This window comes from Mchenga conophoros, linkage group LG5 (genome assembly GCF_057382185.1).
Source record: "Mchenga conophoros isolate Kocher_MC1m ecotype Shallow Benthic linkage group LG5, M_conophoros_male_GT1.1, whole genome shotgun sequence".
NCBI classification, from domain to species: Eukaryota; Metazoa; Chordata; class Actinopteri; order Cichliformes; family Cichlidae; genus Mchenga; species Mchenga conophoros.
In genome coordinates, this window is record NC_140530.1 from 18791691 (window position 1) to 18815055 (window position 23365).

At 40.4% G+C, this 23365-nt stretch overlaps 2 protein-coding genes across 3 annotated transcripts; one reads left to right on the plus strand and one right to left on the minus strand.

Moving 5' to 3' along the window:
* Positions 1-2891: 2891 nt before the first annotated feature.
* On the plus strand, positions 2892-5294 carry LOC146574316 (G protein-coupled receptor 84-like). The gene is made up of 2 exons (XM_085275552.1): positions 2892-3008; positions 3761-5294. The coding sequence occupies exon 2, from the start codon at positions 3772-3774 to the stop codon at positions 4993-4995; it is 1224 nt and encodes a 407-aa protein (XP_085131678.1). The 5' UTR covers positions 2892-3008; positions 3761-3771; the 3' UTR covers positions 4996-5294.
* Positions 5295-11693: 6399 nt separating this feature from the next.
* stat2 (signal transducer and activator of transcription 2) lies at positions 11694-21494 on the minus strand. Of its 2 annotated transcripts, none has more exons than XM_085273887.1 (24): positions 21315-21494; positions 20831-20962; positions 20599-20743; positions 20128-20223; positions 19444-19536; positions 19279-19357; positions 19040-19122; positions 18794-18945; positions 18532-18690; positions 18342-18431; positions 17554-17613; positions 17397-17417; positions 17207-17300; positions 16906-16953; positions 16726-16809; positions 16473-16571; positions 16214-16349; positions 15969-16021; positions 15689-15774; positions 14938-15074; positions 14638-14826; positions 14501-14555; positions 14220-14311; positions 11694-12502 (listed from the first exon to the last, which is right to left on the minus strand). In XM_085273887.1, exons 2-24 carry the CDS (start codon positions 20959-20961, stop codon positions 12273-12275), a joined length of 2412 nt encoding a protein of 803 aa, XP_085130013.1. In that variant the 5' UTR covers position 20962; positions 21315-21494; the 3' UTR covers positions 11694-12272. The 2 variants fall into 2 exon arrangements, with proteins under 2 accessions (XP_085130013.1, XP_085130014.1); XM_085273888.1 differs by having other exon boundaries at positions 19040-19119; positions 21315-21493.
* Positions 21495-23365: the final 1871 nt, after the last annotated feature.

A 23365-nucleotide genomic window follows, 5' to 3' on the forward strand; every position in this document is an offset into this window, starting at 1 on the left:
TTCCGGGTGAGAACCATGGCCTCAGATTTGGAGGTGCTGATCCTCATTCCCGCTGCTTCACACTCGGCTGCGAACCGTTCCAGTGCGAGCTGGAAGCCTTCACCCGATGAAGCCAACAGAACCACATCATCTGCAAAAATCAGAGATGAGATTCTGAGGCCACCAAAGCGAAAGCCCTCCGCCACTTGGCTGCGCCTAGAAATTCTGTCCATAAAAATTATGAACAGAACCGGAGACAAAGGGCAGCCCTGGCGGAGCCCATCACCCACCGGGAACGAGTCCAACTTATTGCCGGCAATGCGAACCAAGCTCCTGCAACGGTTGTATAGGGATCGAATGGCCCGTAGCAATGGGCCAGACACCCCATATTCCCGCAATACCTCCCACAGGACACCCCGAGGGACACGGTCGAATGCCTTCTCCAAGTCCACAAAACACATGTAGACTGGTTGGGCAAACTCCCATGCATCCTCAAGTATCCTGGAGAGGATAAAGAGCTGGTCCAGTGTTCCGCGACCAGGACGAAAACCGCATTCATATACTGAAGTGCTGGCGGAGCGCTGCTGACGTCGACTGAGAAAATTGTCAGGCGGTGGAAGGAATACTTCGAGGACCTCCTTAATCCCACTGACACGTCTTCCGAGGAGGAAGCAGAGTCTGGGGATGAGGGGAATGACCCGCCAATTTCCGGGGGCGAGGTCACTGAGGTCACTCTTTGGTGGCAGAGCCCCTGGTGTTGATGAGGTCCGCCCCGAGTTCCTGAAGGCTCTGGACGTTGTAGGGCTGTCCTGGTTGACACGCCTCTGCAATGTTGCGTGGAGATCAGGGGCAGTACCTGTGGACTGGCAGACCGGGGTGGTGGTCCCCATCTTTAAGAAGGGGGACCGGAGGGTGTGTTCCAACTACAGGGGAATCACACTCCTCAGCCTCCCTGGGAAAGTCTATGCCAGGGTGCTGGAAAGGAGAGTTCGTCCGTTAGTCGAACCTCGGATACATATATCATTGTGATGTTGTTTATTCTATTACTCTTGTTCTCTTCTGCTTGTTTTCTTTTTTCTTTCTCAGCAGGTGATCCAGGTGATTGATATATGCATTTTTTTTCTTTTTCTTTTTTTTTTCCTGCTCATTCTGTTGGTTTTTGTTTTTTGCCCTTCTCCCCCGTCCCTCTTCTCAGCTGTTTCTCTTTCCCTCTTTCTCTCTCCCCTTCTTTCCCCCAGTCAAGTCTGTCCCGTATTCAGTAAGTGAAAATAAAATGAACAATAAAAGGTGAATCAAATGGACCATTACGGCAAGGCTGGGATGGTCAATTTGGTAAAGTAAATCCGTTGGGCATCTTTCTTTGCCTTTAGACAACAATTCTGATGGCAAAAGAGCCAAACGGGACAGGCCAAAAAAAAAAAAAAGAAGAAGTCCAGACGCTTTTCTTTGCAAGCTCCTTGACTACGATGACCTGGATGACTGAGAACCTTCACAGACAAAGCCCCCAGTGTTTCATTATGCACTTTGTAACATTGCTGTTAAGGACTTTAGACAATTAATGTTTGTTAGTATTATAATAAGTAAGTAAAGTTAATTTATTAAGCATTTTCCACAGACAAACAGTCACAAAGTGCTGCACACAAAAAGCATAAAATAAACAAGAGCATTACCTGGCATAACAGCCAGTTAAAAAGATACAATTAGAGACAATAAATAATCTGAAAAAATCTTTCAATAGAAATCCCGTTTTTAAAAAAAGTCAGAGAAACAGCATAGTTACAGCTGTTCCACCGCTTCTGTCAGAGATCGGAGGTGAATAGAAAAACTGTCTCCAGGACATCGTATTGAAAGGTGTCAGACTTAATTTTCATACTGCCAAGTCAAAACCATGTTTCATGTGAAATAAACACAAGCTTTCGGGAACCCTCTGTGGTGCACAGTGGAAACAATATTCAGAAACTCTCCTTTTTGTCCTTTTGTCCTTTTACTGCCACACAGTGGAAAAGTCTTACTTAAGAACAGGATTTGCTTAATAATACATGTCATATATGTTAAAAACATCCTCTTTATTAACTGCCACAACTCCCCCCCCCCCCCCACAACTTTGTTGCAATTCTGTACTCAAAGAGACAAGAAAAGACGTCACAGACAATTTCAGTAGTTGTTCTGCATTTTCTCGTGACTCACTGCTTACTGCTCTGTGTGTATGTTGCATTTGAGACCTCATAAAATGGTCTCTATTTACAGAAACAGGAAACTATAAAGGGACAAATTTGTGGTTTGGCGGTAACACTTTTATCTGTCTGTTACTAACCTGCAGATGCAAAGGAGATGCATTTGTCAGTATGCAGCTTTGGACAGTGTTTCCTGTCCAAAGCAAAGTAGAAAATTAATTTAAATACTTCAGATTGGACTGGACTATTTAGGACTTAGATTGTTATACATTTTTCAAGGGATTCCATTTTCATTACTTGTATCAAATGCTGTTTCGTCCCTTGAGTTGCTCTGTCATGCCTTTACTGAAGTCACCATCATTTGCTGCCTGTTTTTGGTTCTTAGCATCTTTTGTCTGTTTCAGTTGTCATGAAATGACAAGGGAGCGACTCACCTGATCATTAAACTCCACGTCGGTCTTCTAAAAGCAGACAGCTGTGCATAAAAATGTAATCCATAAAATAATGCAGTACCTTTTGATTGAAGTACTGTGCAAATACTGTGATAATGATCAAAATATTTCATGCCATGCACACATAACTCATAGATAGATGAGAAATTTTTTTGGACATCTAATTATTACATCAGAAATTAGGAAAATGGAAAAATACACTCAATCTTGCTTCCCAAATTTAGACAGTGGAAATTCCCTGCTTCAAATCACTTCACAGTGTAACAGGTACTTAAGCAACACAGAGGAGACACATGCTCACAGTGGCATCAGCAGAAAGAGAAACATTCAGTGTGGCGGTGCACTGCAAAGAATTACTCAGCTACATGTTAACAGTCAGAACGGGGACCACAAGTATTTAAAGGTGAGAACTTTTTTCTTCTCTCATGATTTTCCTTGATTATTGGTAATGACTGTTTATGATCATCTTTAACTACTGAAGTGTTTTTTTATGTTAAGTCTTATTTTTGGATCAGTTACATTTTAGCTTAATTAAATGCAGTTTTTCCGCCATAACATCTAAGTAGAAGTTTTAAATTTGAGTTCAGCTGAAAGGCAATTTAAGGGTTGCATTAAGTGAGCTGAACTTGACTAACAGAAAACAAAACCAGTTTCTACTTCATTTTGGTTAACACTGTTGACATTTTCAGGTGACAGCGTTTGATTAAATCAGCCAAAGCAGTAAATTATGTTTACTAAATTAATTGATCATTAAATGCAAGATTTTCCTAAAACTACAAAGATCAAAGCACAAGAAATATAATCACACAGTGACACAAATGAATAACTAAGACAGAAACTCAAAGTTTTCATGTTGTAAACGACTTGCTCTTTTGCCCTGTAACAGGGTGGACCCTGGGCTATACATAACCACATAAAATATCTTTGATCAAGTGTTCCTGCATTTCAGCAACTGCATTTCATTGCCTTGTACTTGTGACATGTGCAATGACAATAAAGTTGAATTCTATTCTATTCCTGCTCTTCACAACAAAGTAAATGAGCGGTGTTTCTAAAAAAGGAAGTGGTTAACTGTGTAATCCACCTGTAGCTTCCCTTTTAACTTTCAGTAAGCACAGTGCAAAGACATTAACCAGTGTTTTGATTCCTGTTTAGTTGACAGAATAATGATGAATCAAACAAACCACACCGAGGATGTCTTCTCCTGCTACAGTCCTTCTGTTGAAATCTACCGGTACTTCGCTGTGCTGTGGGGATGTGCTGTAACCATCACGGGTACGGTCGGGAATCTGATGACCGTTCTGGCTTTCGTTTTAGACCCACGTCTGAGGACTCGCTTCAATGTGCTCATTGTCAACCTGGCTGTCGCTGATCTCTTGTACTGCACCATCCTGCAGCCCATCTCCGTCGACTCCTATCTACACCTCAGGTGGCGCAGTGGTCATCTGTGGTGCAGAATCTTCGGCCTGCTCCTCTTCCTCTCCAACTCTGTCTCCATCATTACCCTCTGCCTGGTAGCAGTGGGCAGATATCTCCTGGTCGCAAAGAGAGCTGTGTTTGACCGTGTTTTTTCTAACCACGGTCTTACTTTACTCATCATCTTTGCGTGGGCGCTCGGCCTGGTCAGCTTTGGTCCACTCTGGTCTGTCTATGTGTTTGTGCCACAGGTGTGCACATGCAGCTTCCATCGTACTGAGGGTCGTCCTTACACCACCATCCTGCTATTTTTTTATTTTTTTATTGGTCTGGGCTTTGTTGGTGCATTCTACCTGCTCATTTACAAAAAAGTTCAGGCTGCATCACAGGCTCTGCTCCGCTACAGACTCAGCCGCCGGTCATCCAAGACAAAACCAGCAAATTCAGTTCAAGGGACCGACGACAGCGGTGTGGAGAGCGGCATAAAGACATGCACCTCTGATCTGAGCAGCCATGAAATATCCCAAAACATGGATGTGAAAAATCAAAATGTGACCTGTGAAAAGTCTTCCTTTTCCACCACAAGCAATGACACAGCATTAAATTCATCAGCAGCACAGAAGCCTTCCACTGATATCATCGAAAAACCACCTACAACCACACCTGCTAAAACAGCTCACTCATCGCATTCTGCAACCTCAGGGGACGACAGTGAATTCAAGCGTGTGACACGGATGTGCTTCACTGTTTTCCTCTGTTTTGTGTTCTGCTTTGTCCCATTTCTTTTGCTGAACATAGCCGACAAACAGAACCGCGCTCCACAGGTATTGCACATGTTCTGTGCCAATCTCACCTGGCTCAACAGCTGCATTAACCCTGTGCTGTATGCCATCATGAACCGCCAGTTTCGACAGGCCTATCATGTGGTGCTGAGTAAGATGGCGGCTCCCTTTACCCGCCTCTACAGCAGGTAAAACATGCCGCTACTGGATCCTGATTCCTTGGAACTGAAACTTGTCCGACATACAACACTGCTTTTATCACTCTTGTTATTCATGTTACATTACAGCTCTTTAATACGCACAAAAATCTTAACAATTATATTTTTATATGTTGTCATCTTTAGAGGGATGTTTCACAGTGTTCTGTACTTTGTATATACCCAAACCAGAACATGTGTTTTTGTTATGTAATAAATTATATATTGTAATACATATTACATTGTTGTATTTGTTACACGTCATTATTTTGTGTCACTTACATCATATTTAAAAAACCCTCCAGGATTAAAAAATCAGTGCTGGATATTGCTTTTCAATGCAACACGCCTTATTTCAGCAACTCAGGAACTTAGGACTCTACACTGTGTCTCAATTCTGTACTTCCTTTGCTGATAGTGACTAATGGTAAGAATAGGTCAGGTCATGCAGCCTTTAGGGTAATATGTGGGTGAAACGTGCATGTACAAACATGTTCGGGTTATCAGTATTTTACTCACTTCAGCACAAAGGAAGCTGATGGAAAAAGTGCCAGAAGCAGCAATGGTTAATTCAAATGTGAAAGTTGTGACACAGCACAAGTCAAAGCGTAAAAGCAGTGTATGTGGTGCTTTCCTTGGAAATTATAAGTATAGTATAAAGTATGAACTGCTTAACATGTTTAAGCTTAACAGTAACTACAGTAACTTAACCTTGTAAATCTTATCTTGAGTCAGCCTTGTCATCCAGCTGCTGAAAGTAAGTAAAGCCTGGTTGTAATCTGTGGTGAAAAAGTTTGCTGTTTCCACCTTTAGTGGGAGCAGTTTTCTTGCATATTGTGCTACTTTTGATATTGAAGTGTTTTTTCTGTGACAAGGAAACCATTAACATGGCTCTTGCTCTTGGACATGCTTAACCTTGTCTCCTTGTTAGAGGTGGGTGAATCAATCTAAAATACCAACACTGCCATTGGTATTGGATACTAGATAGACAGACAGATTTTTTGCAGATCTATTTATTACATCAGAAATTAGTAAAATGGAAAAATACACTCAGTCTTGTTTCCCCAAATTTAGATAGCAGAAATCCCCTGCTCCAAATCACTTCACAGGGTACTTAAGCAACACAGAGGAGACACGTACACACAGTAGCATCAGCAGAAAGAGAAACATTCAGTGTTGCAGTGCACGGCAAAGAATTACTCAGCTACATGTAGTCAGAACAGGAACCACAAGTATTTTAAGGTGAGATTTTTTTTTTTTGTGGTAATGATTTTCCTTGATTACTTGTTTACGATCATCTTTAACTCCTTTAAGTGTTTTTTTTTTTTAAGTAAGTCTTTCTTTGGCTCACTTACATTACAGCTTCATCAAATGCAGTGTTTCACTAACAGACAGCCAGTGGAAGTTTTAAATTTCAGTTCAGTTGAAAGGCAGTTTAAGGGTTGCATTAAAAAACACACTGATTCTGAATTTTTAGTAAATTGAACAGTAAAACAAAACCAGTTTCTACTTCAATGCATTTGCAGGTGACAGGGTTGGATTAAATCAGCCACGGGAGTAAATCATTTTTAATAAATTGATTGATGATTAAGTGAAAGATTATTCTACAATTACAAAAATCTAAGCACAAAAAATATAGTGTCACACTATATTCATTAACCACAACAAATGACGGATTCTGCTCTTGCTCTTGACGAAGGCAGTCGCACTTTTCTCCTCCTCCTCCTCTCCCTTAGCTTCCCTTCTTAGCCTCTTATGTCCTTGTCTAGTCTCGTGTTTTTTTTGTATTTTCCCTGGAACGTTCTCTCACAGTCTGTTCTTGTCATGGTCCTGGGTCTCCTGACCCAGCGTTTTTAGTTCCTTGTGATGTTTGTATTATTGTACTTGTGTGTGATTTATTCTATGGTTTCTAGTTTTGATCCGTTGCCCTTCATGTCTCTCTGTGTCCCCTCTGTTCTGTGTAAGTCTGTGTCTGCATGTTTGAGTTTCCCTCTGTCGTTTGGTTCATCGAGTCCTCTGCCTCATGGTTTATGTCTCTGTGTTTCTTAGTTGCTGTCTCCACTGTGTCAAGTTCGCGTCTCTGTGTGATCCTTCCTGTTTTACTTTGAAGGTCCGTGTCTTATGTGAATGTGTCCTGCTTTGTTTGTCTCGTCTGTTGATAGGAGTTATGTGGGTAGTTCAGCTTCACCACTAGGGGGCTGTCTAACCAAATTCAGAATCAGAATCAGAAAGGGTTTTATTGCCAAATGTTGAGCAGGTTTACAACATTAGGAAATTGCTGCGGTGCTTCAGTGCAAACATACTGTCATAAATTGCGCTTAAATAGACATGAAAAAATAAAAGTAAGAATAAGAATTAAAAGTGCTACGTAGAAAGATATATACATGAGTGCAGGTGGTGATCAGTGCCAAAACATGGAATGATGCAGTGAACACAGCGTAGGGTCATGTGTTAGTGGTGGGAACAGTCGTACGTTTATTGTTCATGTGTCCAACAGCAGAGGGGAAGAAACTGTTCTTATGGCGAGAGGTTCTGGTGCGAATGGACCGGAGCCTCCTGCCTGAGGGGAGCAGGTCAAACAGACTGTGTCCAGGGTGAGAAGGGTCAGCTGAGATCCGAGCTGCACGCCGCAGTGTCCTGGAGGTGTACAGGTCCTGCAGAGATGGGAGTCTGCAGCCAATCACCTTCTCAGCAGAGCGCACAACACGCTGCAGTCTCTGTTTGTCCCTGATAGTGGCTCCAGCGTACCACACAGTGATGAAGGAGGTGAGGATGGACTCGATGATTGCGGTGTAGAATTGCATCATCGTCCGTGTTGGCAGGTTGAATCTCTTCAGCTGCCTCAGGAAGTACATCCTCTGCTGGGCTTTCTTGATGACGGAGGTGATGGTGGGCTCCCACTTCAGGTCCTGGGTGATGGTGGTACCCAGGAAGCGGAATGAGTCCACAGAGGTGATGGGGGTGTCAGTCAGGATGATGGGGGGGAGTGGGGCTGTGTGCTTCCTGAAGTCCACAATAATCTCCACTGTCTTCTGGGCATTCAGCACCAGGTTGTTGTGGCTGCACCAAGACACCAGACGTTCAACCTCCCTCCTGTAGGCAGACTCATCCCCGTCCGAGATGAGCCCAATAACGGTGGTGTCATCTGCAAACTTGATTAGCTTGACAGACTGGTGGGTGGAGGTGCAGCAGTTGGTGTACAGGGAGAAGAGCAGAGGAGAAAGAACACAGCCCTGAGGGGAGCCGGTGCTGATGGTCCGAGAGTCCGAGACATTCTTTCCCAGCCTCACATGCTGCTTCCTGTCCGTCAGGAAGTCAGTGATCCACCGGCAGATGGGATCAGGCACATTCATCTGGGAAAGCTTGCCTTGGAGATGGTCTGGAAGGATGGTGTTGAAGGCAGAGCTGAAGTCCACAAATAGGATCCTGGCGTAGGTTCCTGGGGAGTCCAGATGCTGCAGGATGAAGTGTAGGGCCATGTTGATGGCGTCATCTACAGACCTGTTGGCTCTGTATGCAAACTGCAGGGGGTCCAGGAGGGGGGCCGTGAGGGTCTTGAGATGGGAGAGAACTAGGCGCTCAAATGACTTCATGACCACAGATGTCAGAGCCACGGGTCTGTAGTCATTTAGTCCAGTGATCCTAGGTTTGTGATATATAAATTGTGATATATACTGTGTCGTAGAAGCAGCGGCAGGTTATGTTTGCGTGCATGGATGTGAGCCACGTTAAAATAAAGAAGCTTGCTCACTACTACTGATGTTTTATTGAAAACACGACATCGTCAGTCCTGATTTCTCCCAGCTGTGCCCTCCTTCTGTGTCTCATTCCCCTCGTTACTCCCCAGTGTATTTAAACCCTGTGTTTCTCTGAGTCAGTGTTGTGTTGTCCCTCATGCTGTGTGGATCTCCCTGTGTCTCCTTGTCTCCCTCCTTGTGAGTTTTAGTTTGTTGGTCCCAGTTTAGATTAGTTTAGTTTGTATGTTTTTCCCCTGCCAGCAAATAAAGCTGTGTTTTGAGTTCACCCCCCCGAGTCTGTGAGTCCTGCATTTGGGTCCAACTCCTGCCTGCCGCACAGCGATTCATGACAGTTCTCTAAAACCTAAAAGAGGAATTATGGATTGGATCAACTGGTCCTTAAATGCAATTAGCACCCCTTTCTCAACGAGAAGTTTGGGCTTGGGTGAGCCTGAGTGCTGAAGATATCTACCTATTCGGAACCATGGTAACAGGGTTCTGGCGGATCGGAGCTGGCTTGGCCCTGACTTATCGAAGAATTAAGGAAGCGGAACCTGTTGTTCAAACCCCCACAAGGCTGCCCGCTGGGATTGAAACAATGGGAGAGGCGTGAGTTTCTCAAAATGGGTTTGAGTGCAGCACGGATAAGATCTTGGAAAGGCTACGGCTGCTATAAATACTCATAAGATCTCTGACTGCAGACTGGATTACACCTCGGAAGGGTTAGCTCGGAATCTCTGTGCGCAAATTGGATGACATCTCGGGGAGACGCACTGCCGTGAGTTCTCAGAATCTGCTCCTTGAGCACAAGAAATGACAACATCACAGAACGACTGTGTTTAGTCTGTTCCTTCCCATTCCATGCAAGGCCACCTGGGTTGGCTGGAAGACTGTTTACTTAGCCTAGCAGGGCGAAGGACACTGTCTCAGCTGAACTCTGGACACGCACACACATACATATACACTGATATGCACACACCCATCATTTTTTTTCTGTTCTCAAACTGATCTCCCTGTTGGAGCTCAGTCTGTGGGGGAGTTATTTTTTTTTCTCCTTATCTTTCCTCATGTGGTGCATTTTTCCATTGTTATACCTCTCTGACCTGTCTTCCCCATGTGATGTTTTGTGTAATGTATGTATGGTCGGAGGGTAAGATGGCGCAGCCATTGCGTGCAATAGGTCGGCAGCCTTATGAAATTTCCCCTTGTGGGACTAATAAAGGTATATCAAATCAAATAAAACAGAAACTCAAAGCTTTCATGTTGTAAACAACTTGCCCCTGTAACAGGGTGGACACTGAGCTATACAGAACTACTATTGAAAGTACAGGAAGTAGCAGGGTGACACTAATTCATGCCATTTCTTTTTTTGTTAAACAAAAATATTTAATCTATTATCACTAGACATAGCTTGTAAATCTTATCTAGAGTCAGCCTTGTGAACCAGCCTTTGTTTCTAACCTCTAAGTTCAGTATGTAGCCCACTGAATTGTGTTTTGTTTTGTTTTTTTGTTTTTTGAATTGTGTTAAATAAATTTCCCTTAGTTATTTTGGAAAATTCACAATACAAAAACATTCACAATATCACAACTATTTTATTTATTGCTTTAAAGTGCTTTAGAGACAAGCACATTTACACTCCAGGTCTCCAAAAAAAACTAGTTTCAATTTTCTGACCAGTTATGGATTTATTAAGAAAATTACTCACATATAATTAAATTATCAGCTCCATCACTGATTTTTTCTTTCAGCTTTATTAGTGAAATTTTCTCTCTCTCTCTCCCTTACTCTATGTGCAGTCGATGGATCACAGCTGTGATCTGTGAAATAACCCAAATACAACCAAAAACAACCCAAAACACCTTGAAATTATCACAAGGGGAACAGAAACATGGTAAACAGTTTCACTTATTGGTTGCAGGCACGTGCTGCTAGTGGTGACCTATACTGAGCCTCTTCGCTGAGATTTGCATCAGTTTTGCCCTTAAACAAGTTATGCACTGTTATGCAACAGTCTGTGGCACCTCGGACTAACCAAGCAACCTGGGGGAGGGTTTCAGCCACTGAGTATGAGTCTCAAGATGACAATCAGAAAGGTAAATTTGGTGTTAGCATCCTTAAAATCTCTCCAGCAAAATAATGAAAAATTACATCTCAACAAGGACATGTTTCTTTAGGCATTAAGCGATCAACTCAGTCACATTTGAGGTTTACTAATGGGAAAGTAGAAAAGAAAATAATATTTCAATGTGACACTTGCAATTCTCAAGAAGTAAATATTCATTCTCTTTTTTGGGATAATTCATGGTTGATTGGCCATGTAACTAATTTTGAACTTTGCAACCTGAAATTAGAAAAAACAAGTATTCACTGACCTTTCTCCTTTGTTTCGGGGCTTTCTGTCATTGAAATATCTGTTTCTTAAGTCAACTAGCTTCCTACTTACTACAAAAGGCAGCGTCATAGGTGAAAGATGAAGCCAACCCTGTGACACGTACTGCAGCTCCTCTAGCTGCCTCTAGATTGTAAGCTATTCCAGAGAAAGTGACTTTTTCAGATTCCTCCTCCTCATATTCATGAGTCTCTCTTAATTGTGTCTATATACAGAGCATTGTTAAATTGCATAAACAGACAGCCAAACAATTTTGTGCTCTAGTGATTAAAATGTAAGTACCAATTAGCAGGCATGTGTGATGCAACTAAAAGCCAGCTAATGACTGAGGGCTTCACCCGTTGTTCAAATATGGCTGCAACAAACTAACATGACAGCATGACTTTCATGTCCAGCCTGTTTCTGTGCAAAAAAAAAAAGTTCTATCAGCAGAAAATCATCATAATAGTCAAAATATTAGTTCTAGTCCACAATTTTTACAGGTAATGAGGTGCAGGCTAAAAATATAAAACCAGTTTCCTACATTTGTCAATGTACAATTTGTGTTAATAATCAAACCACACATTTCTTCTTTACTGGTGCTTTTATTGTGACTTAAATGACAGTGTTACTATAAAAGGACAAACTAAAACAGGAAGTGTGATGTTCACGTGAATTTTATCACGTTGTATGTGCCAATATTAAAACAATAACAAAGGGTTCAAAATAAACAAAGATATAATAAATTATGTGCAGTCTATGCAGTAATAGCTCATACAAACCTTTCCCGCCTCCTTACCTGGTCAGTTTTTAAGCATGATTTAGACTTTATGCCTAATCTTAAAATAATAAAGTATGGACTGATATGAGTGCGGCTCATTCGATGTTCTTACGTGTATCTCTTCATATAGCAGTAAAAATAGTTTAGGATTCACAGGGATGCTCTATAAATTTATACAGTGAACAAAAACATCAGTTATGTGTGATTTTCAGGGTCATCAGATGGGCTGTTGAGCATCTCACATGAAAACGGAATTAAAAGCAAACTATTTCATTTATGCTGGATTTGCCACGTGTGCCACATTTTTCTGATAGAAATGCTGTACTGTGTGTAAAGCTAACAAGTGCATTATGTACAGTGATATGGTTGAATACAAACAGAAGCTAAGGGAAGCTGCCACAGGACTGTGGGAGCAGACAGTTAAATCCTTGAAGGCTGAAATCAGGCAGAGATTGGTCATCTTGCAGGAGGTCGTTGTCAAAAAGGTTTGGATTGTTGAGATACATCAGCAGATCCTGCGGTGGTTCTGGGTCTTCAACAGAGCCATTCATCATGGGATCAGGGTCATAAGATTCCAGTGGTGGCGTCAGAGGATAAAGATCCCCGTCTTGTTCTAAGAGTGAAGAAGGAAAAAAAAAAGTTGAATCTGTTGTCATCGCTGTGTAGTTTATTTATGCTCTCGCTAGGGAAATGAAACTGAAAAAACATGTGATTTGCTGTTGAAGCCCAAAGCAGAAAATAGAAAATCACAGGAACTGATTTTGTACAGAACATTTAAACGATGTCTAACTTAGATAGTTTTTTTTTTTTTACCTCAGAATAGCTCAGTTGAATCGATACTAAATACAAATATCACATACCCTTTGTAAAGGAATAGTTTATTTTATGGCATATTAGAAAAAACAAAAATGAGCATTTTAACCATCCGTAAAATATTTAAATCTGACTGAAAGTGTCTTTTAAGCTCAATAATTTACATGTTACTGAATAAATAATTAACCCTGTACATAAAAATCCTACACATGACTAAATCTGACTACTACTACACCCTCACCCCCATATTTTTCCGTCATAAAACTCAGACGCGCATAGAAAATACTGTTAATATTATTTTCCCTGTGAACCCAGAATCACGGAAATATTAAAATCCGAGAACATCAAGTCACTTAACGAGTGCAAAACCTCAGAAACTGTGAGAGTTTGACTGCAGCCATGAACAAAGCACTGACGCTATATGAATAAAACTAAATTGAACTGAATTGTTCTATATTACAGCACACACACATTTTCATATCTTAGTCCAGACATCTCATTTACATTACACTTTCCCTAGCCGCTTAGCCTAAACCTAACTATAACAAAACAGATTTTGAACCTCAAAAATGCCTTCAAACGCGTGGGGACGGGCATTTTATTAAAGTTAAGCTATCTATGTACATGGTCTAGGACTTTTTTTTTTTCATTTTCCAATTCAAATTATGATTCAACCTCATAGCTGTTTGCCTTCGCTCAAGGCTTAAGTCTTTCTCTAAGGATTTTCTGACGTGTCAATAGAGAAAACAAATGGAAAATTTGCTTCTGAAAGCGGAGCCATTAAAAAAGCGGGCAGTCCCTGTTGCACTCTACAGTTCTCTATGACTTTAACCTTTAAAGCTTGAAGAGATCCAGCATGCATTGCAGATGAACAATTGCAAGTGATGAGAACAGGACTTGTAGGGATCAATGCAAACAGGGCAAAAGCACTTTGAGCAGTGAGGACAGCAGAGAAGGTGACCTCAAAGGGGAGATCGCAAAGATTTAAATCAGGTAAGATTTTTGCTTGTTATGAATGGGATCAAGCAAGGTTTTGATTTGACCAAAAAGTCAAACATAACGTACTGTAAACATTTTTGTAGTAATTAAATGAAGTAAATATAATTTAATTGTGAGTTTTAGAGATGCAAGTATGTATATTACTTCAGTAGTCATTTTAATAGCGACTCCAAGAATGTAATTTAATGTAAAAGGACCAAAAAGCAGCAGGATAATAAAACGTGTTAGTGATTCTATTGCTTGGCCAGAACAAGGCTTTATGTTCACTGCACCATGTGCATGCAGTAAAAGCAGCCAACATTCCCACAAAAGTTCAATTCAAGGATAAAAAATAAATAAATAAATCTTTTAAAAAGCTGTCACCTGACATCTACTATATTCAGACAGCATGCTACGCATTGATTTCATGCACTGCAAGACCATCACAGGGATGGTGACAGAGATTTTTGATGGAAGGTGAGTAATTTGTTTGACAAGGTCTTAAGCTGGATTGGACAGCAAGGAGAGGCATGACTCACCAGCTGCCTCTCCACACAGGCCATTCATTGGCTCCAGGCCTTCACCCTGTGCCATGTCAGAGGGCATGGGTGACCTGGCCTCCAGTGTGTTCCTACATGACCAATGATAAACAGTCATTACAACCATTAGCTCATGACATAAAAAAAAGGTGTGGGCACACCACTTTTTAAGTGAAGTGTATTTAAGTTTGTTGTATTAATGGGATGGGTTTTTTTTTTCTTTAATTCCAACAAGCAAGACACTATAAATTAGCCTGAATGTATATGGACCGCATACTTACTCCTTGGAAACAAACACCAGCTTGGTTTTGATGTACTTTATGTATGGACTGTCCTCTGAAACAAAAAGAAAGAGAAATTTGATTTAATGGGTCATCTGCAGGACTAACTTCAATAATATTTTAAATGGTGGCCTTACCTCCACTCTTCTCAGTGTAATACTTTCCAAAAGCCTTATCTTTCGGGGTGTCCGGATACAGGTAGAGTAGAGGATTTTCTGGGACATTTTCAGCTTCTAAGATCTGGTAATTTCGAATGATTTCATGGAAGGGAATCTGGGAAAGGTCAACTTTGGTGAAGGGCTGGACTGTCTTTACATCAGGCTCACCTAAACAGACAGTGGATGATGTATTAAACAGGTTACCCCGGCCACTGTGAAATGCAGCTTAGTTGTATTTCTTTCAGACATACAAGCAAAAAAAACCCAAAACACTCTCACCAGTCACAGTGATCTCCACCCAGGAGAAGGTAATTCCCCCAATGACGCTTTCACTGAAACGCAACAAGAACGTGCCTCTCTTTTTCTTCTTCAAGAGAGATTTCTCTTTGCCTTTGGTCACAAAACCCATGATGAGCCTGAAGCACAAAAGGAATTTTATTTTAAAAGGCAAACATTTCAGGTTTCACGGAGACTGACGTTATGAGCTAAACTGGACCATGCATATTAGAAACAGAGTTATCCAGATTACAATACTGACAGTGTGGCAAGTGGCTGGATTCTTTTAATCTGCTTAAACATTAACCTGACACTGCTGTCAGACGCTTACTTTTCTTTACATAAAACAGACATTTGTTGATAACATTTGGAGGACAACCTGCAGATTTTTCCAAAAAAGGATTATCCAATATAGTTGTCACGAGTTAAGAGGTACCTATTTGTTCTGTGTGACGTACAAATAATATGGAAGGTACAGTACTGTGCAGAAGTCTTGAGCCACATCTCATTCATTTAGAAAGTCAAAATCCCTTGTTATTTTGTAATTGTGTAAGCTGTCTTGAGCAATAGTTCTCCAGGCTTTCTGAAGGTCTTTCAAAATTTTTATTTGGACACTGGTTTGTTTTTCAGTCATTCTCAGTCCAGTCCTTAAAGTTAACCATGATCAGAGGAATGTTTGTTTTGTTTAACCCATTAAAACTGACCTATGAATCATTCAAGCAAAAAAGCTTCTAAGAATGTATAACAATCATACCCATCCCTCCACAGATCCTCAAGGTATGTTTTCACCATCATCAAAATGCCATCAAACCACACCCAGAAAGTGTCAGGAGTATTCTCCTGTAACACAAACAGCAGAAAATGTCATTTGGACACACTTACAGGCCTATGTTCTCTGCAACGAAATGCTCAGATATATTTAGATGAGATGTAATAATTGTTTTTAGTGGTGAGGCTTAAGGTTAAATTACTCAAGACTTGCAAAGTATGGCTTGAGGGATTACAAAAAAACCAGTAGCTTTTAGGGCTCTTACCTTGGTAAATTTTGACCACGGGACTGTGCAGCTGTCATAGTTTGGCTTTTTGCCTGGAGATTAAAAAAACACGATGGACAATCACAAGCATGCTTACAAGCCACAAAGGACAACGAATTATGTCAGTCTTGTGCTACTATCTATAAATGTAAAGTTTGCAAAATCAAGATACATTTTAACAGTACATGAAAGTAGGTGTTGTCAACAATGAGCAGAATGAAGCAGAAGACGGTGGAAGAATTTACCAAAGAGCTTGTTTGCAATCATTTCCAGCTGAGTGTCATCCAGGCCACGTTTTGTGGCCGAGAGAAACTGCCAGCTCAACATCTCTCCAAACTGAGGCCAAGTAGCTGCAGGAGTGTTGGCGAAGAACATAACATCCTGGGAAAAGCAGACATATGCACATCATATGTACACGATTAATTTAGTCTGGCCCGTAATTGTATTACAAGGGAACTTGAATGCAAAAGCACAGCATGTCTGCCAGTAACAGTGACTTATCACCTTGGGATCCTGACTGAGCATGTTGAACCAGAGGACAGATGCCCAGGCACTTTGCTGCTGGCTGGAGTTTGAGATGATGACCACAGGGAGGGTGGAGGCCTACAAGTGTGTGTGCCATAAAAACATATAGCTTCTACTTAGGTCATAGTTCTGTCACCAAAGCTGCAAATTAATGATTAATTTTTAAACGGAACTAATATTCTTTATCTGTGATGGCAGCCATATAACATGAAAAACGCAGAAGAAACTCCACCTGCAGCTCAACAGAGAAGCCTTTCAGCTCAAATACAGTGTTGAAGTAGATGATATGCAGCTCCTCTGTAACACTCAGAGAAATCTATAAACAAGAAAGTAACACACAGATCATTATTCCTTTATTATGATGTAACATTAAGAAGAGATGGTATCAGCAGGGTTACCGATATTAACTCACATCACTGACTCCTTTGCCACCACCTCCTGATTTCTGCTCCTTCAGAGTCTACAGACAAATAGTATTTATGAATTAACTAGTAAGAACGCACACACAGTCACTCCCAAATAACAAATAAAAATTCTCACCTGCCAGTAAAGGCTGTATATTGATATAAATGTTATTTTTTGAATTACTTGAGTGTAGCTGATGTATTACATGTTAAATACATTGTTAAATATTTGGTTTTAAACCATTTTTGTGTCACAGTTGTATAAAAGTCTTTGTATCTAATTGCTTATGAATTCATTATTGAATATACCAGATGTCTGAAGTCTGCCACCATGCCTCCATTCGTGCTCTCAGCCATGTTCAAGGCCTTAATTTTAGTCCCCAGGACATTGAAACGTCGATACCTACAAAAGACAGGAGGTTTACTAAAAACAAGTTCACAGCAAATGTCAAAGCTCAACGTGGCTTCTGAAACTTAGATGTAAATGAAAAAAACTTGCCCTTTGATCTGAGGAGCCTCCCTATATTCAAGGGTGAGAAAAAAACACAGCAGACGTGATCACAGGGAGGAATTAGACATCTTTCTCTAATGTTAAATCCTGGAAGTTTGTTTTAAGGGTAATGAAAACAACTAAAGGTCTGAAAGAGAAAACTTACTTGTCCATGGATACATCCACTTTCATGGAGTGGTTCAGTTCCGGAAACTTCACAAGAAGTCTGAAATGGTTAAGTCAGGTGCAAAATGTTAGAGCTTGAGAAATATGAAGATGATGAAGACAAAAATGTAAAAAAAAACAGGAAACCAGGAATGCTCCCAAGGTCACAGCATGGAAGAAGATGAGATGGCTCTGCAGGAATGCAACAAACTTTCAGACTTACTCGCATTATTTCACAATTGATTCTTTGTTTACATGGTGGAAATAAAGGCCAACAAAACCACTCTCTATACCAGTCTGTTTCTATAAAGATACAGCAGCTTGATATGCACATTATCCTAATAAGTACAGCATAGTACAGTAAGATAAGGGGGGCGCAATGTCAAACATATATTCTTACTTTGTGTAATATGCTGAGATATTTATAATTTATAATTAATTAATTTTTTGTAACTTTGTAATATACTGTATTATTTAATTTGGTTTAGTTAGTAAATGTTCTTACTGTCTTGGAGCACAATAAAGTATTCTGATTCTGACATTATTTACTGTAAGCTCATTAGTGGCTCTACAGGTTTAAACATTTTCCTAAAAAGCAAAAGATCAAAGTTCAATCCCAGGAGGAGACACAAATCCCTCTGGGGTTGTGCCAGCCAGGACACCCAGTGTAAACAAAATCTGCCAAATCAAACATGTGGATTAGGGAGCAGCTGAAAGTAGCTCTCTTATTAATGCAGATAAGTCCATTGAAACACTGCGTGCACGCTGATTTCTGTGCTGGGCACTGACCTGGCTTTGACAGAGAACTGGACATTTGTGCGGAGAACCAAAGATCCTTTCCCCTGAGGCATGGATGGCTGAGTTTCAACCACAAAGGAGCTAAATGTAAACGTAAAAGAAAAAAAGGGAATGTCATTTAATTAACTAAAAAAAACATAAAAGTGAAAGAGAACATCATAGAGTGTCCTAAAAGAAATACCTCTTGAGTAAGTCTCTTAGAAGAGTGTCCACTCTCTTCTGCAGTGTGGGGTTTTGGGCCTTCACAGGGTCATTTTCATAGGACACTTTTCCTACTAGCTCCTCCAACTTAGTAAGAAACTCCCACACCTGGAACAGACACACTGCCACACAGCTGAACCTAGAGATTCAGAAAGAGAATTTATTTTAATTTCATGCAGATTTTAGAGAATGGGGGGATGGACTTTGGAAATACAAATTCAGCTCAAAGAGAATAAACATACCACTTTTCCAGCTGATCCAGGCAAACATTGTCCAGAGCACCAATGCATGCTTTCTGCTGCCTCCTCTGCCACTCCACCAGCTCCTTCTTCACAAGCACATCAATGATGTCCTGAATCCTGTCCAGAATATCATTTAGGCCTGACAACGTGCTCTAAAAAGTGATAAAATGAGATAAGAATGTAAATAATTAAACAACTACAATAAAACATTTAAGAATATATTTAGGAATATTACTGACTCCATACCTTCCTGCAGTTATTCAACTTGTTGACAAGCAACTGAAGCGCTTTAATCTGTTCTTTTTTCCTGGCCTCGTCTACCACAGCTGCTTAAAAGTTTCCATGGTGGGATGAAAATTTCCACATGACAAAGACCAAAACAAAAGAGTACATGTAGCTCTGATTTAAATCTTTTTTAGATTTATTACTAACTCTCACAGACATTAAAGCATGCAAATATAACCAGATTGTTTTCATTTGTTTACCTTCCAACTTCTGGGTTTGGAATTTAAAATCAAACTCATCTTGCTGCTCCTCCAGACATATGATTGTATGTTCCATACACTATAGCACAAAAAAGGAAATGAAAAAACTGCGACATGCTTTATCCATATAATACAAATAATAACACAAAGGAACATAATCTCCACCTGCACTTCATTCCTCAAGCCAGCCAGTTTACGTTCAAGGTCCTGCTGACTGCTTGTCTCCATTGCCTCTGGCTCAACTTGCAAAAGCTGGACCTAAGAATAAACAAAGGTGGAGCTAATACCAAGATCTTATTGTCTTTCAGATGTAATACTGGGTGAAGCTGTCACAAGGGAAATAGTAAGTGAGAGTGTAGTGTAAAAACTGCTGGGGGGAAAATCTTCACGTTTTAGCCCACACAGTGAGTTTCATGGTTCTATTTCGCACACACAGCTCTTTTTAAAAAACTGAATGGAAAAAACTAAAACAGGATAAAAATTTACACTAGGCTCCTTGAAAGTTTGCATTTAATTTTACACTTAAAAGCTGAATTGCAATACTACAAACACAACAGCTAACAATGGAGTCATAACATAAAAAAAGCCAAAACATGGCAATACACCAATAGATCATATGATATAATGTTTTCCTGTAAAAAAAAAAATACCACATACAGGTATATCCAAGTGTGCAAGTGTAGTGTTGGGGCACTATTTTTAGCAGAGCATTACCATTTTACAGTACATGCTAAATACCTATGCTTTTCTGGGTTTATTTCTTTTCTTAAGGCACTTAGCTACATTGTTATCAAAAGTGGCTATACATAAAGTTTATTTTTAATTACCACAATGAGACGTTACACCAACCTTTTCAGCCAGTTCAGCGCTCTCCAGGATTTCCTTCTCTTTTTCCAAAAACCAAAGGATGGTGGTTGCCAAAGCACACGGATCATCCACATACCTCTGTAAGAGAGAAATAGCAGAGGCTGGGAGTCACATGTGTTAAAGTATATTATATTACACTGATACAGTATATAGGCCAATCAACTGTGCAGACTTACTGGAGGTCATTAAAAGGCTTTTTTTTACTTTTGTCACTTTTTATAAACCTTTACTGTCATATTATCATTTCTCATCAGCCAATAAAGGATTAATAACAGGTTAATGTTTTCCTATGTCTAAATATCTCTCACTTGGCTAAACAGGAAATTCTGAGCATGTAAACACATAAGCAAATCATGGTAAACGGAGTGGTTGGAATTATGATACTATTATTCAAAATTTGCTTTTCCATTTTAAACCAGAGACGTCACTGGGTTGCTCCTTTACTGGACACACCTGAAAGTTCTGCTTATAGCGCCTAATGTTGTGCTGCAGTAAAAATGACTCCTCCTGGACAAAGCGGCTGTGTTGGATGTCCAGATTCTCAAGCAGGACCTGGAACAGCACCATAGCAAAGGCATGGTCCCGTGCTGCCCGCTGCCTGTAGAAAATGACATAATAAGAGCTTTTCACAGCCATACTCACTTACAGTAATCATTGAAACTCGTTGAATCACAGGGTTCCTTACCACTCCTGCTTCTCTATCCAAGGGGCCAGGTAGTGCCGAACATCCATGGGTAAAGCATCTCTGTCATAGAGCTCGTGTAACTGCTGTCGGTACGCAATAGGAAGCTGTCTCAATCTGTCCCACTGTGCCATCCTAAGGCACACAAACAGCCAGCAATCACATTAAAGGCTGGATTCAAGTCAACGGGAACGAATGTGTATCTATGCCGGGTGTTAACTTGTCATCCTAGAGTGCGACTACTTTATAAACAGTGCCATAAAGAGTATAGTGGGCGAGTTTGTACCAGTATGAAATCAACAGCTGAGCGAACAACAGATGACCGTTGACCAAGTCCTTACTGCATGACGTGAAATCCGTGCACACTGTTTAAGAGCGATACTGAAAATTTAAACTTTATATCTGCAGGTTAGCTAGCTGCGGAAAAAGTGCCAAGACCACAAATACCCGTCGATAATGACCCGTCGATAATAACACATTTACTCACCTCAGTGCAAGATATCAGTGCGAATCCACTTAGTATACCTTATTAGCTTTCCGCTAGATTAAGACAATGTGCATATCTAGCTCTTCCGTCGAGCTACTTTGGAACGCTGGTAAAACAAAACAACTGTCAAGAGCAACCAAGCGTGTAAAGTGTTTCCCCGTCAAGTCTTTATTTTACTGCTTTTTCATTGGATATCTATTTGTCCCGCCCAAGAAGACCATGACGTCTAAACTCCCGACGCCATTTTGGCTCTGAAAGAATTTCCACCAAAGGCAGTTAAAGAGCCGAAATGTCGCGAGAAGACTCGCAGATTCCTCGTGAGTTCAGACTTAACGCCTGATTGGTTAGTCCGTGGACAGGACCACGCGTTCTGCTGGTTAACGCATCTGTCAATCTCTCGCGTTGCATAGCAGTGAGCAAAATAGAAACTTACGGCCGTGTAACCAAGAGATTTCCCGAGAAATGACGTTTCGAAAGTGACAAAGCCAAAGAGGAGCATGTGACTCACAACAAACCTCAAAACAGGTTGTGTGTCTTCGTAGAATCATCTGAGAAGAAAGCGTTTTTTATTGTATTCCCACGTCGTTTTTATTGTATTCCTTTATGCAAACACAATGAAAATGAAAAAAAGTACCTTTACGTTTATTGGAGTAAAATTCGAAAAGCATGACGTTTTATCCTTCATACCTAGTATTAACAACAACGTTAATACTACTAATAATAATATTAATACTAAGAAGAAGAGTAGTTGGTGTTTTTGTCTACCAGTGAACTAAAACGTTGACACACATGGAAAGTCTCCAGTTCTTTGTGCATATTTTCAGTACAGTAGCTGCTCCCCAGAGCTGGCGTGCAACGAAGTACTTAGAAGTACAAGTACTTCGTTACTGTACTTAACGAGAATTTAGAAAAATCAGCATACACAGACTGTCATTTTGTGCGCAGTTTGTACAGCTTGTTGCTAACTAAAGGTCCAGTGGAGATGAAGAAGAAAGGGTAATATATTAAAGGCAAGAACTGCTCAGAGGTATTTACGCAAGTCCTCATGTGTGTAAATCAGATATTGGGTTTGTGCATGTGACATTATGTTTTTCATACTGTGAAAAGTGCTGAAAAACAAAATCTTTGTGTTTTTAAAGGTTGAAAGAAAATACTCAGCAATTTACTGCTCCTTAACCCACAGGGGCTATTCACAGTGGGTGGCTCCGCATGTTTTGATTTACAAGCCAGGCATATTTTGCTTATTAGACGACAGCACACTGTATTTAATGTGTTCATTCTCTCGATTTCTACTGTCACCAGTAGATGTCACACTTCACTCAAAGAAATTAAGATGCCAGTTTGGATTTTTTTTTTTTTTTTAACTTTGACTCAAATGCGCCATGCAGGTGTGAAGAAATTCCTAAGTTCTAAATATAATTTCTCTTTTGCAAATCTAATATAGTTATTATTATTAACTTAACCATACATTCTATAGGTCTGTTGGGCCTATCAGATTAAATATTTTGATTCTTATCCTTTTTTCAGTATATTTAGAGTGTGGCAGGTTATTTTAAATAAATAATATGTTGTGTAAGAATATCTTGATCAAGTCAGAGGGAATTAGGCAACAGACAGGCAACACTCTGCACTGGTCACTGGTCAGTCACAGGGCCAGCACCAAACACACACAAAAAAAGAAACACAGTGGGTTTCTTTCTTTTGGTTCATAAATAATCTGCATCAACAGAGAGAACAGACAAATTCACAAACGTCTCAGACAGCTGGAATTAAATAGAAATTTGAGTGTATCCTGTAAGCCAATACCAAGGAGCGTCTCTTAAATCTAAGTCTAATTTGCAACAGTGTGGCCAACTGCAAAATGTCAAGGCCCTGAAAGTGAAGCAGTTAAACAGAATTTTTCACCCCCCTGAAGGGAGGCAGTATGTAATCAGTTCGGTTTGTTTGTCTGTCTGTCTGTTTCTTAGCAGCATAACATCCACTGTTTTGAAGATATCAAAATTTTGTGTGATGGTAGATATCAATAACAGCTCGAGCTGATTTAATTGTGC

Excerpts from the sequence above, each read along its gene's own strand:
- stat2 (XM_085273887.1), bottom strand. The coding sequence starts at position 20,961 with ATGGCACAGTGGGACAGATTGAGACAGCTTCCTATTGCGTACCGACAG. Across the intron at positions 16,022-16,213 it reads GATTGCAAACAAGCTCTTTG|GCAAAAAGCCAAACTATGAC; the intron begins GTAAATTCTTCC and ends TTTAATCTCCAG. Across the intron at positions 14,827-14,937 it reads GGTGGAGATCACTGTGACTG|GTGAGCCTGATGTAAAGACA; the intron begins GTGAGAGTGTTT and ends CTGTCTGTTTAG.
- LOC146574316 (XM_085275552.1), top strand. The coding sequence starts at position 3,772 with ATGATGAATCAAACAAACCACACCGAGGATGTCTTCTCCTGCTACAGT.